Below are 14,598 nucleotides of genomic sequence, written 5' to 3' on the forward strand. Positions count from 1 at the left end.
CTTAGCATATTTCACTACATCTCTCTTCATATGGGGCCAAAAGTAGCCCTGTGTTATCAATCGGTGTGTTGTGGTTCTTCTCGCTGAATGGCTTCCACAATCTCCCTCGTGTAACTCCGCTAGCACCTCTAAGGCCAGCCTCAACCCGAGACATTTCAACAAGGGCCCGTTGAAGTTCTTTCGATATAACTCTCCTTCTAACAGAACGTACCTTTGAGAAGTTTGTTCCAATCTCCTTCTTTCTTTTTTATCCATCACCAAGTCACCAGATAAAAAGCTCTTGATACGGTTCATCCAACTCTCCTCTTCCTCCTCGGTCTGACATACCTCCACCACTTCCTCTGTGCTGGTTTTATCCAATCTCTTTATCTTTATCACTCTCTCCTCATACCCGGGTATTGCCGCGGCCACATATGCTAGGGCATCAGCATGTCTGTTCTTGCCGCGACACAAATGTATGAACTTGATCTTTGTAAACCTGGTGAATCTCTTTTGTAACACTTTCAAATACCTTGCCATCCGCGGACACCATGTAGCAAACCCCCCATTTGCTTAACACACTACCAGATTTAAGTCTGAATACACCGTCAGCTCTTTTACCCCCACATCCTCAGCCATTCTCAAACCCGCTATCACCGCCTCATACTCTGATTCATTGTTAGACACCGTGAATCCTAGTTTCATGGTTAGTTCCATCCTGTTGTTATATGGTGTAACCAATACAACCCCTATCCCACTACATGCATCCGTGGCCGACCCATCGGCGAACACTCTCCACCCATTTCTCTTGTCCCAAGGGTCAAAGAAATCCTGGTCAATGGTTTTCTCCGGCTCCATGACCATCTCTTCTGCCCAGGTGGGATCCTCCACTGGGAACTCCGCTAGAAATTCTGCCAGAACCTGCACCTTCTCCGCAATCCTGTTTTGATGTTGTATCTTGTAAGAACTCAACATTACTGCCCACTTTAGCATTCTCCCAGACTTTTCCGCTTTTAACGCTTGTTTTAAGGGCAAATTTGTTACTGCCACTTCCGAGTGCGCTTCGAAATATGATTTCAACTTCAAGGCAGAGAAAACCAATGCTAAAGCATACTTTTCAACTCTACTATACCGGGTCTCAGCATCCAACAACGTTTTACTTTGGAAGTAAACCGACTTCTCTATCTTACCAACGATTCGAACCAGCACTAAGCTAATTGCATATTTCGTGACCCCCAGATAACTATTCAATTCCTGAAACGCCTCCTCGCACTCTGTGGTCCATAAGAAATATGGAGTGTTTCTTAGCAACCGATACAGTAGCCTACACCTGTCCGACGACTTTGAGATGAATCTGTTCAATGCCGCAACCCTTCCCACAAGTCTCTGCACCTCTTTGACGTCCTGCGGCGACGACATCTCCACCAAGGCTCTTATCTACTCAGGGTTAGCCTCTATTCCATAGTAAGTAACAATGTAGCCTAGGAACTTTCCCGTGGTCACGCCAAATGTACACTTATCTACGTTGAGATTCAAATTGTGCGTCCGACAATATACCGAATGTCTCCTTCAGACCCTCTAAGTGCTCCTCCTCTAACATACTCTTTTCCACTATGTCGTCTATGTATATCTCAATCCCCTTTCGGATCTTGCTTTCAAATATTTTATCTCCTAACCGTTGAAAAGTAGCCCCGGCGTTCTTCAATCCAAACGGCATCCTTGTATAACAATATGTACCGCCTTCTACCACAAAGGTTGTCTTTTCCTGATCTGGCCCATACATCGCGACTTGGTTGTATCCCATAGACGCATCCATGAAAGAGAATATCTTGAACCCCACGGTTCTATCCACCAATTCGTCCACTCTCGGCATGGGGTAGCTGTCTTTAGGGCATTCTGAGTTAACATCGGTAAAGTCGATACACATACGAACCTTGCCATTCTTCTTTGGTACCAGGACCACGTTAGATAACCAGTCGGTGAATGCCACCTGTCGTATTATACCAGCTCCCCTCAACCTTACGACCTCCTCATGGATTCCTTTGGCATATTTAGGCCTAATGCTTCACATCTTTTGTCTCACAGGCTTAGCATCTTTCTTCACGTGCAACTGATGACATGCGAATCCCGGGTCCAACCCTGTGACATCCTCAATCGCCCATGCAAATACCTCTTTATTGACAGACAAAAACTATACTAATTTAATCTTCCACTCCTCAGACAAACTGGAACCTATTAACATGAACTTCTCCTCCTCTCCTTCCCCTAAATTTACTATCTCTATCTCATACAGGGTCTTCAGTCCCTCTGCCGACTCAGCCTCCCCCTCCCCGGAGGCACACTGTAATTGCTATGCTTGCCTCTTCCTGGGATGCGAAATCTCTCCCTCTGATCCGCGGAACAATCTCTTCACTGTACTCTGATGACTGTTCTTGGCTGTCACCTGATCACCGCGGACCTCATACACCCCGGTCGGGGTAGGAAATCAGATCACTTGGTAGTAGGTGGAGGGAACCACTTTCATATCATGAATCCACCGTCTTCCCAAGATGGCGTTGTACTGCAAATCGGCATCCACCACCTTGAACTGAGAGAACACTGTAACCGGTCCCGTGGTCACTGGGAGTAAGAGCTCCCCCAGAGGCTCAATCATGCTTTCGTTGAACCCATACAAATTTGTATGCGAGGGTCTCAGCTGCTTCCTTTCTATCTTCATTTCCTCCATTGTCCCTCTGAACAGTAAATCCACAGCGCTGCCGCAGTCAATTAGCACCATTTTCACCATGTAATTTCCCATCACCACCGTGATTACCAATGCATTTTCATGTGGGGAATCAACTGCCTAGAGGTCCATGAGGCCCGCGAATGACCTAACGCCTCATGGACCTATTGTATGCTCACAACTCGTCTTATCTTATCTCGGTGTGCGTTGTGACTCAAAATCTCTCCACTGAAAATTACGTTGATCGTTCCCAATATCGTCCCCTGAGTCGGTGCTTGCTCTGCTTTCTCCTCCTCCGTTATAAATTCCTTCAACAACCCTTTCCTTATCATCCTCTGAATTAACCACCTTAACGCATAACAGTCATCCGTCTCATGGTTATGTATCTGATGGTAGGCACAATAAGGTTTGCCTTGCATTTCCGCTGGCTTGGTTTGCGGCCTCTCATACCCCTGCAAATTCTAAATTAGCGGCAATATCTCGCTCAACGGCTTGTTCAACGGCACTTGTTCTGCTTCACGGTAGGGTTTTCTCTCTCGGTTCTCCCTCCTAACCTCTTCTCTGCCCCTTTCGAGTCGTGACGAATACCCCCGGTATCCGCTACCTCCCCTGTCAGATGACTCATATCGTCGCCGATCCTCGCCTCTATCTAACGACAATACTGCCTTCCCCGGTCTTTTCATCTCCTTCTGCATAGTGTCTTCATACCTGATATATTTCTCCACCCTCGGGTATAGATCATATAATGTCACAATTTCATTCTTGTCTACCGACTCATGTGCCCTCATCCCCAAACGTAAACCTCTCTCAAAAGCTATCACCGCAGTCCTTTCATCCAAGTTCTCCACTTTCAAGGTCTCTGCCTTGAATCTGCACAAGAAATCCCTCACAGACTACGCGGATCTTTGTCTTACATTGAACAAGGCTGACGATGTTCACTTCTTTTGGTGTATGAAGTAATCTATGAAGGCCTGCTCTAACTCCTGAAAGCTGTTGATACTTTTAGATGATAACCGGTAATACCAGTCTGACGCTCCCCCTTTTAAGCTCGTGGGGAACATCATGCACCTCAACCTATCATACTACGACTCTTGCCATAGCGGCATCTACTGTCGAAAATGGTGGATGTGGTCCGCTGGGTCCCCCGTCCCATCATACCTCTCGAAACTTGGCTGGTTGAATCTCTTTGGCACCATGGACTTCCAAACTGCGTTCGTTAATAGGTTGCGGTTTAATCCCGCCACCACCTGGCTTGCCGCTCCACCCACGCCCTTGGCCTGTTCTAGGTTAGCTTTCAGATCACTGGCAATCATTTCCCTCACTTGCTCCTTCATGAGTCCAGCCACCGCCTGATCTGCCAAGTCCGGCCTCCCTTCCTCCTCTCTCTCTGCCTCCGATGCCTCCTTCTCAGACTCCTCTATGGTCTCTTTCTCTCTCCTTAACCCTTCATTTTCTTCTCTAAACCTTGCTATCTCCTCATGTAACAACCTCATTTCCTCCGAATCTGACACTACTGTCTCCTCCCCGCCTCGCTCTCCCCTTTCACTCCTTACTGACTCTACATCCTCCTCGGTGACCGCCGCCTTTCTCGGTTAGCCCACGCCTCTTTTCACCGTCGTCGCCATTTCTTTACTTGTCTCTCTCGTTTCCCAAAGGGCGCCAAATGTAGTAACCTCTTTTTCACCCTCTAAAACACACCTCTTTCTTCTCTCTCCAACTCCCTCTTCCCCTCCTCTGTCTTCTTTTTCTCTCTCCCCCTTCTTTCTTTTTTTTTTCCCTTCTCTCTTCACTCCACTCTTCTCTTTATATCCCCTCTCATTCCCTTGTGGCCCTCCATCTGTCCCTCGATCTCTCGGTCCATCTGTTGCCGCGTGTAGGGTTTCCATTCGTGCCATAGAGTTCCCCCCATACCTTATGTCACGTGTGTATCATGCTTGTCTGACTCTAGGCTCACCCCACCCTTGACTCGCGGCCTTCCACAGTCAGCTCTAGGCCCTATGTGTTCATCCCCTTCCCACTATATTCCGGTGGCCGCGACCTTGCTAGGATGCCTCCCATTCCACTGTCTATCCTATTACCATGTCCATTTGTCGTTGGTCTCCCGGCAGTCATAGTTTGGGTCGCTACAATGCCCCCTCTTGAGTCCGCGAACCTCTTGAATGTTTGCGGAGTCGAGAACCCCTCTTTTTCCGCCTTTTTTTCTTGTCTTCTGTTCCACGCTTAACTATCCCTCTTACACATGTCCCACGCGTTCACGGTTTGAATCACCTCGTTTCTTGTTCCTCCACGTGTCGCATTTTCTCTGGTTCATTTGTCGGCCCCTTGGTTTCTGTTCCACTGCTTTTACCATTTTACCCCCTTCCTTCTTCAAATCTCACTCGCTCTCTCTCCCTCTCTCACTCTCCTCCTCGTTTTCCCTCAGCCATTTTTTATCGCTCCCACTCATCCCTTACTATCTTCACCTCCCCCTTGCTGCCAGCCTGTTTTACCTCTTGGAGTTCTTCTTCCTCCTTCTTTCTTTTCTCAGCGCTTGCCCAGACGCTCGTTCTTTCCCTTGGATCATTGCATCAGGTTGGTTGTTTTTCTTTTCCTTTCTCACTTACATTCCTTTTCGTGAAACAGTTCATCTTCCATCACTCCCCCCACATGTCGGACTCCCAATCAGAGGATCTGAAGTCTTCACGATCCAATACGGTGGTGTCCCCTTCTCCGGCGGATTCCACCGCGGCTCCCTCCACTACTGGCGGCCCTTTAAACTGCCACCGCCTCCCCTACGATCCCGTCGACCTAACTTAGAAGCATACCAGATGACCTTGCTAGGATGCCTCCCATTCCACTGTCTATCCTATTAACATGTCCATCTATCGTTGGTCTCCCATCAGTCATAATTTGGGTCGCTACATTGATGCCATATCATTCTCGGATGGTAATCTTTCATCAACACTCACACCTACATGAGAACGAAAGAACGAAGGAATAATTAGTGGAGTTTGATAGTGAGATTGGCTATATCAATGGCCCCTGAAAAACAACGATTTTCTTATAAATGAACTTAGTGCAGTCTTACAAACAATATAGAACTTCCGAGGAAACTGATTGACCATTTCCTAGGTGCCACCTATAAGATTTAGACATTGTACAACCCAATCACATGAGGAATATACAACTGGGATTTCGCAAACACATCTACCTATACGATCCATTCAATGAAATGCAGACGACGGGTGGCTTAACCCATACTTACTCCCCACACATTACCATGACACTGCTTCCATACTACAGCGACAAGTAAATGATTACACATTGGATAAAGAAAATGCCTCAACAGATCAATAAAGTTACATGGCAAGAGTATTGAGATGTAATTCATCAAGGAAGAGTAATAAATTTAATGCATTAGCAATCCAGAAAGCAGAATAATGTGCTACATAAATTTCTTAAAAGGCTAAAAATTACTGCCCAATGAGTTTGCTCCTGCGTGATTCAGTTATGTAACGACCAACAAATACAATTACTGTTCCACCCTTGTTAGACCACATTTTACCATTTTCTTATTTGGGTTGATTGTGTTTTTTTTTCTCGTCTTTCTTCTCAACATGGACATGCCACTGATTCACTGGATTATTAACACTTCTCAGCTCAAACCAATAATCTCAGACTGATATCTACCTACAAATTCAACTATGAGTTGTAATGGTCCAACAACCACCTTGTGGCACTCGATGTGGACTACAAATCACATGGACTACACATAAGGTCATTGTAATGGTTCAAAAACCACCTTGTGGCACTAGATCACATAAGGTCATCTATGCATCACGCACATAAAATTGATGACTATATGTACAGTACCATATGACTATTGAGTACTTCCACATAAAAGCAGCAAAAAAAAAAAAAAAAAAAAAACTTTTCTTTTCTTTTTATTTTTTCGATCGGTAGCAAAAATGATACTTACTATAAGGTGATATAAAATAAGGGTGTGTTTGTTATGATGGAAACACTATGGAAATGAAAGGAAAATAAGAGTGGTCCACCTTTTCCATAGTTTTTAAGGCGTTTGTTTACCCATGGAAAGGAAATGGGCTTTTCCATATGGAAACAAATGGAAAAGGTTTTGTGTCTTTAGCTAACCCCTGAAAATTTTGTGGAAAGGAAAGGAAAGGAAATAAATAAATAGGGACTTACTACTAATACACTCCACTCAACAATACAATTATTCATTTCCATAGCTTTTGCAAACAAACATGATTATTCCTTTTTCCCCAGTTTTTACTTTCCTTTTCCCAGTTTACCAAACACATACCATTTAAAATTATTTCCTTTCCATTCCATTCCATTCCATAGTGGACCACCCATTTTATTTCCTTTCCTTTCCATGAGTTAAAATTTAACAAACACACCCTAAGTGATCATTCTATTCTTTCTCCTTGTGAAGTCTCCAAAGTGGACCCGATTAGCAATGGTTGTGCATGAGACGTGTTAACATATGGCGCATAAGGACAGACTTATATGTACAAAGACAAAAAACTCGAGTGACTCCTCAGTTTAGAATCAATAGCATCTAGCTAAACTCAAAATTATATAAGGACCTTCGATATTTTGTTGCATAAACCCTTCTTCAGGGTGGGAATTTATCTTCCCGATTCTTTATAAGCTCTTGCTGACTTGTTCTTTTTTGGATGTGCCTTGACCACTTCATCCAATTCTGATAAACCAAAACCGACATCGGACTTCGCCCGGATAATCGTCCTTTAGCTCATCAACGAAACTCCCGAGTGCTCTCTACAAAGAATCGCAATGACATCGCCTTTTACTACTTTCACTTCCTAACCATCTTCCTCAAGATTTCCGGATATAGTTCGCTCCATGTGGGCGGTGGGATAGTTCACAGGATGGCTTGATAAAGAAAAGCGGCATGGGCGGTTTTATGCAATGCATCTAACAGCTTCCCTTTGTCGAGCCATAAGCGCGTGTGGTGATTTTATTTTTCCCTTTATGCTAGTTTGAAATAAGCCATCGTAATGTTGTGGCCGTAGAATCTCCATCTTTGAAAGGAAAACTTGTATAAATATACTCAAGTCGCGCAAAAGATAAGTAATGTCTTGTAACAAACTCAGATCACTCATACCTGACAAAAATGATGCCATCAGATGCTATTCTTAATCTCTCGTCCACACAAAGCTCTGTAGATGTTCTGAATGCTTTATCTCCATCGTTATACATCAAATTCAGTTGTAGTGTTGACTTAAATCGAGTGTTCTTAAATTTCAGATGCCGGGGATGTAGTATTTGATTATCATTGTTTGTTGATAAATCTAACGTTTTTTTGTTGTTGTAACATGTAAACTGGACTTCTATTAACAAAATCAAACATCCCCTATTTCCATATTTCAATTGGTTAATTAGATTTCTCACTCTTAATCTCAATCTCCATTAGCATTAACATTATTTTCTATTGTTGGAGTGGTATTTGATTGATCAGAGATTCAGATTATACTCTGTGATTTTGTGTATATATAATATAACACATATCTCTCCTACAACTTTGAATCCACATAAATTTGAGCCAAGTACCAACATATTGCGAAAATCAGGACTCAAATCCTCACAAAAGTTCACCTTATGATGTACCAACATATTGCGAAAATCAGGACTCAAATCCTCACAAAAGTTTACCAACATATTGCGAAAATCATGACTCAAATCCTCACAAAAGTTCACCTTAGGATGTACCAACATATTGCAAAAATCAGGACTTAACACATATCTCTCCTACAACTTTGAATCCACATAAATTTGAGCCAAGTACCAACATATTGCGAAAATCAGGACTCAAATCCTCACAAAAGTTTACCAACATATTGCGAAAATCATGACTCAAATCCTCACAAAAGTTCACCTTAGGATGTACCAACATATTGCAAAAATCAGGACTTAAATCCTCACAAAAAGTTCGATCATCTTAAGATTTGATTTTGCACGCCTAATGTGGTTTAGTGCAAATGCTAGAATGTGTGTTTTTTTCAGCCCATATAGAATGTGTACTTATACTATTGTTGCTCAACAAAAATATGTATGGTGCGCTAGTAATATATACTGGTCAACTTGGAGTGAAACCACCAATTTAGAAATCACAATATCTACATGGTCAATTAAATATTGTCTTCGTGCTTATGCCGACATCCTTTAACCCAAAAAAATAGCCTTGTATTTGTGACGTAATTGTGTTCTTACTTTGAGGTTTATGAGCTTAGATATGATAAACACGATGAATGGAAACTGTAGCAAGTTCTTTTGGATAGTTGTTTGATCCAGATTTAGTGTATTGTCGTGAGGGGGAGTTACTTTATCATTCACCTCAATCGGTTAGGGTGGAACTTGGGCAGGTTGGGTCGGGTTGAAGCATAACCCGAGTTTCAAATGCTTCAACCCGTGCCCGAGACCAAGCCTCAGTCAGTCCTTAAATTTTCAACCCAAGCCCTAATTTGACCAATTTGCGTTGGGTTGGGTTATGTCGGGTTGGTCAAGTTTCTCGGGTTTTCTTTTGGAATTAGGAGGTAAAAAAACACCGAAATTGAAATCTTCTAATGAAATCAAAGAGATTTGATTGTTTGAAAGGGAAACTAACCTTGTTGATTATATTATTCTCTCTAAAATAGAGAATCTCAACCTTATTTTTAACAAAAATAGAATGATTGAAAGATATATGAACATATATGCACATGGGCTCGGGTTTTTTCGGTTTTTTGATATTCTAACCTGATCCCAACCCAAAACCGAGTCGGGTTTTGATTTTACAAAACCAAGCCAGACCACGAATCTAATATGTTAGCCCAAGACTAACAAAAATTGGGTTTTAGTCCATTGGGCTTGGGCTAACCTGACCTAAGCTCACCTCTATCTGGTTGTTCCCGTTCCAGTTGTTCCTTGTGAGGAGGTGCCTCACTCACCAGATGCAGGAGGTACCTCCCTCACCAGTTGTGTCTTGTGAGGAAGGGCCTAGTCATATTCCTATTATGACCGTTAAGGGATCCATACCTATTTATGCTCAATATCATCATATTTTTACTCGAAAAAAAAGTTCTTAATAATGTGGAATCTGCTACTGTCACTACTGTTGAACCAATCATATCGTCGTCTTTGAAAAGGGCTCCTTTGGTTAATATTGAACCTGTTATTATATGAACCAGGTCTCATGTTGAACTAGGCCTAAAGGGTCTAAGCCCGACCCAGATCATTTTGGATTTGAAGTTATTCAAGCCTATCCAAAGGCCGCTACGCATGAATATGCATCCAAATCTTAGAGCACTCTTCGAATTTTATAAATCTCACATTCGACCTAACATTTAGATATTTAACGAAAAAAAAAAAAAAAAAACAACAACAACAACTAAACTTCAATATGTTATATTGAGGAAAACAAATATATGTAGGTTAGGGCATAATGGTTGGTTGTTTATTAATCAATCAAACATAGGCATGGTTAAATCCCTATTGTAGGCCATAAATAAATATTGTTCAATAAAACAATATATAGTAAAAAAAAATTCGATGCAGCCGAATAAAAAATGTCGATTAAAATTGAGTGTAGAGGTTGGTTGTTAAATGAGCAATATATGTAGGGTTTAGGCAATATATGTAGGCGAGTGTCTATTGTAAGCCTTAAGCATCCCGTTTTCAAATAATAATAATAATAAAATCATGTAGCCTACGGAAAAACTATATTTAAATTAGAGCATAAATGTTGGTTGTCAAGTAATCAATCAGACCTATGAGTGGCTGAGGCCACATTGTAGTACCGGCCTATGCGTGGTTGAGGCCATCGTAGGCATTAAGTATTAAGTATACAATAAACAATATTAGTTAAACAAAAATGATGTGGCCAAGGTTCTTTTTGGAGCTTAAAGATGGTTATTAACTAACTATCAATCAAATCTAGTTCGGCTAAGGACTTTGTATGGTAGTATTTAGAAGGATTTACTATTCAAAAGAAAATATCGAGTAAAAACACAATTTGATGTAGCCGAGGAAAAAAAATGTAAATTTAATCTAGTTACATAACAGCCAACTTTTACACCATAGACGCTTACACTACTTTTGAGAGATAGGTTTGACATTCTTACAGACTTATGTATACCCCCCAACAGTTTTTCCTCAACCCTATCAAACTGCCAGTGATAAAGTGGAAGTCCAATGTACCCATTAGGCCAACCACACCACCCAAGACGAAAGAAACAAACAAAAATTAATAATTAAAGGAAAACACACAATTACCTTATTACACATTAGCATCAAAGTCATCTTCTTCACTCTTCAAAGCCTTGGCAAGTATTTTCTTTGCTCTACCAACCATTTTTCTCTCAGCAATTATAATTTTCTCTCCTAGCTTAGTTAATTTCTTATACTCATCACTAGTCCTCAAGTCAACAGGATCCAGTATAAACCCATCAATCACGACCCATTTTTTAATCGAAGGAAACAATGTGGAGAAGGTTTAGTTAGTAGTGAAAACAAAACATTGATCCATTATAAATCTAGCAAAAACATTTCAACTACATCCATTTTTTGCCCATATAGGTCATAAGTAATATAGGTAAATACAATAATATTTAGTAAAAAAAAAATTGATGTGTTGAGGAAAAAAACAGTAGATTTATGGTGATTTTGGACACACCCATAAAAACACTCCGGTACCCCATTTTTCCAGCCACCACAAATGTGGCCCAATAAAAGCCCAATTCAATACAAACTCACACCCAAAGCCCATGCTCAGAGACCAAAAAGCCGACGCTCAGAGCCCATGCTCAAAGCTTATCTATAATAAAGCCCATGCTTAGAGCCCAAAAAGTCCACGCTCAGAGCCCATGCTCAGAGCTTATCTACAAAAAGCCCACGCTCAGAGCTCATGCTTAGAGCTTATCTATAATAAAGCCCATGCTCAAAGCCCAAAAAGCCCACGCTCAGAGCTTATCTACAAAAAGCCCATGCTCAGAGCTTATCTATAATAAAGCCCATGCTCAGAGCCCAAAAAGCCCATGCTCATAGCTTATCTACAAAAAGCCCACGCTCAAAGGCCATGCTCAGAGCTTATATATAATAAAGCCCATGCTTAGAGCCCAAAAAACCCACACTCAGAGCCTATGCTCAGAGCTTATCTACAAAAGCCATGCTCAGAGCCCATGCTCAGAGCTTATCTACAATAAAACCCACACTCAGAGCCCATGTTCAAATTCTATGCTCAAAGCCTACATACCTACACGTAAAATCAATATCAATTGCGCACATGTTTTGCAAGTCAAACAACTTCCACAACTTCGTCCACAACTTCGTCCACATTCAAGATTCACATCCATCAACTTCATATCGTGTGACTGTTCTCCCATGTTTTGTGAGTCAAACAACTTCCACAATTTCGTCCACAACTTCGTTCACATTCAATATTCACTTCCATCAACTTCATATCGAGTGATAGTTCTCCCGCCAGTTCTCCAACTTCATCCCATAATTGGACAGTTCTCCCGCCAGTCCTCCAACTTCATCCCACGATTGGAATATTGGAGAATGAGGAAGTAACTCTCACCAATCCTCTCTATAAAATCCAACCTTCGTCATTTTTCCAGAACCACGCATTCGAGACTTGATCCCAAGCAATATCTTTGGGTACGTAGGCAACTTCAAAACCGAAGTCCAGTCTTAACTCTCCCCAAAAACCATCTCCTTCCCAATCTCCTCTGAAAAAGACCACTTTCGACCCAACTAGTGTGTTTAGGCAAATCTTGCTGAAATATATTTGGTGCCATCTGTGCTCCTACCCTTAACCACAAAACAAAAGTTACGTTAATGGCTTCTCGAAAAACAAATAATAGTGAAAGTTTCCCTTTTACCGCACAAGTTCAGCACTCCCCTTCTGCTGGGAATTCACTTTCCAAGTTCGATGGTCCTCGGCCATCTGCGACTGAGAGAGTAGGTATTCATGTATCTGATCCATCAACTCAGGTCAACCGTCGTCTCCGACAATTGGAGAGCAAGAATAACAATCTGAAGAAACAGCTGCGTCAACTTCTCGAAGATGATTTAGGGTCCACGGCAAAAATTGTTTGGGATCGTTTGAACACTAAAGCATCTCTGTCAAAGACTCCAAGTACAAACTCCCACACCAAGAGAAACCGTGAGAGTCGCTTACGAAAGGCTTCGAGCAAACAGAATGTTCAATGCTGAAAGCCAACACTTTTAGTGTAACCGTAAGCGAATCCACAAACTCCTCTACCGACCTTGATGTTGACCACCCTGTGAGGGATCACCAACTCACAAAAAATCTCATGACAAAAACCGGTTTAACCAATTCGAACCGTACTAAGGGAAATCGGTAAAATATTCATATAGGTCGGCAAGGTAGACTACCCAACCAACGAAAAACCAATGAAGTTCCTACCCCAAGCTCTAGGAGGGGTAGGCAAGCCACTGCAAATCCTCGTCGCAACAACAATATACGCCGATCTCGACAGCAACACTATTTACCAAGCAATTCTAGTTCACAACCTAGTCGCTCAAGTTGTAGTCCCAATCCAAGAGCTCATTGTCAGCCAAAGTATGTTGACAATGGTAGCCATGGAGATGGAGACTCACTTGAAACAGGTCAAGAAAATGGTTGTGACAGTCTAGCACTCCGTCCGTATTCTCCCGATGTTCACCATAAGAGACGAAGGAACTGATCTCCCCTATTGGCTCATTCACCTTCACCTGTATGGATGGGTCGATGAGAACTCACTCCACCTCCTCCGAAGAAATCTTGGCCAAAACGTCCACAGTTCGATCGTGACCATCGTCGAGAGAATGTTCCATTTTCTGAACGATGTCTCCATGAGATGATACTGAAGCCTGTTAATGATAAGGAGTTACGAGAAAACAAAATACGAAATCTCGCTATAAAGAGTGGTATCGATTCTCCCTTCTCTCTCCAAATCCAAACAACCGTTCATCACAAGGACTTCAAGCAGCCAGAATTCGAAAAGTATGATAAGATTGATGGAGACGATCCTTTGATGCATCTTGTTAATTACAGAAACAAGATGATTTTATGGACTTTCAACGATACTCTTCTTTCCAAGTTATTCCCATCCACAATTTTACTGATCTTGCTTACAAGTTTGTCGAGCATTTTTGTCACAACTGGAAATAACCGAAAAATATTGATTCTCTATTCAGTATTAAACAAGGACGAAAAGCTCAATAAGTTTGTTGGGAGATTTTGGAAAGCGACTGTTGAAATTCCAGATACATCTGATATTCTTGTCATTTATGCTTTCAAGGAAGGCATTAATTATGATAGGGATGGCGTTTACAACTCTATAGTAAAAGACATCCCAACAACTCGTTATGAACTTTTTGCTCGAACTCAACAGTTTATTCGAGTTGAAGATGATGCATCGGCACGAGTTCACAGAGATAGGGATCGAATAAGTAAGCCGCAGGAACAAAGTCAAAAGCCTAAGTTTCAACAAACAACCGATCAAAAGTCCAAGTGTGATGGTAGGCCTCAACAATGGAATGGAAAAGAACAAAAGAAACTTCCCGAGTTAAAGCTTACCACCCTCAACGAGAAGTATGTTGTTATCTATGAGAAGATTAAGGGAAAGAATATCTTATCTCCACCTTTTCCTTTCTCCGAAGATACCAAGGCTACACATGACAAATCACTGTGGTTCAAATTCCACGATGATCTTGGTTATAAAACTGAACAATGCCGATCTCTAAGGAGTAGAATCCAAGGTCTGATCGAGAAGGGTATGCTCCAGGATTACGTGCTGGGTAAAACAAAACAACCTTTAGTCGTGATCACACACAATGTAATCAAAGTCGGTCATGCTAGAGTTGATTCAATGTCTAACATCTAG

The 14,598-nt window shown here is 41.9% G+C and overlaps 2 protein-coding genes across 2 annotated transcripts; one reads left to right on the forward strand and one right to left on the reverse strand.

Annotated features, from left to right (window-relative positions):
- Positions 1–552: 552 nt before the first annotated feature.
- LOC147486002 (uncharacterized) lies at positions 553–1,398 on the reverse strand. Its single transcript, XM_086573624.1, has one exon. The coding sequence runs from the start codon at positions 1,396–1,398 to the stop codon at positions 553–555; it is 846 nt and encodes a 281-aa protein (XP_086429750.1).
- A 12,171-nt stretch (positions 1,399–13,569) lies between these two features.
- Positions 13,570–14,598, forward strand: LOC147486003 (uncharacterized). The gene has a single exon (XM_086573625.1). The coding sequence runs from the start codon at positions 13,570–13,572 to the stop codon at positions 14,596–14,598; it is 1,029 nt and encodes a 342-aa protein (XP_086429751.1).

The sequence above is a fragment of the Coptis chinensis genome, chromosome 7 (genome assembly GCF_015680905.1).
Source record: "Coptis chinensis isolate HL-2020 chromosome 7, ASM1568090v1, whole genome shotgun sequence".
NCBI lineage: Eukaryota > Viridiplantae > Streptophyta > Magnoliopsida > Ranunculales > Ranunculaceae > Coptis > Coptis chinensis.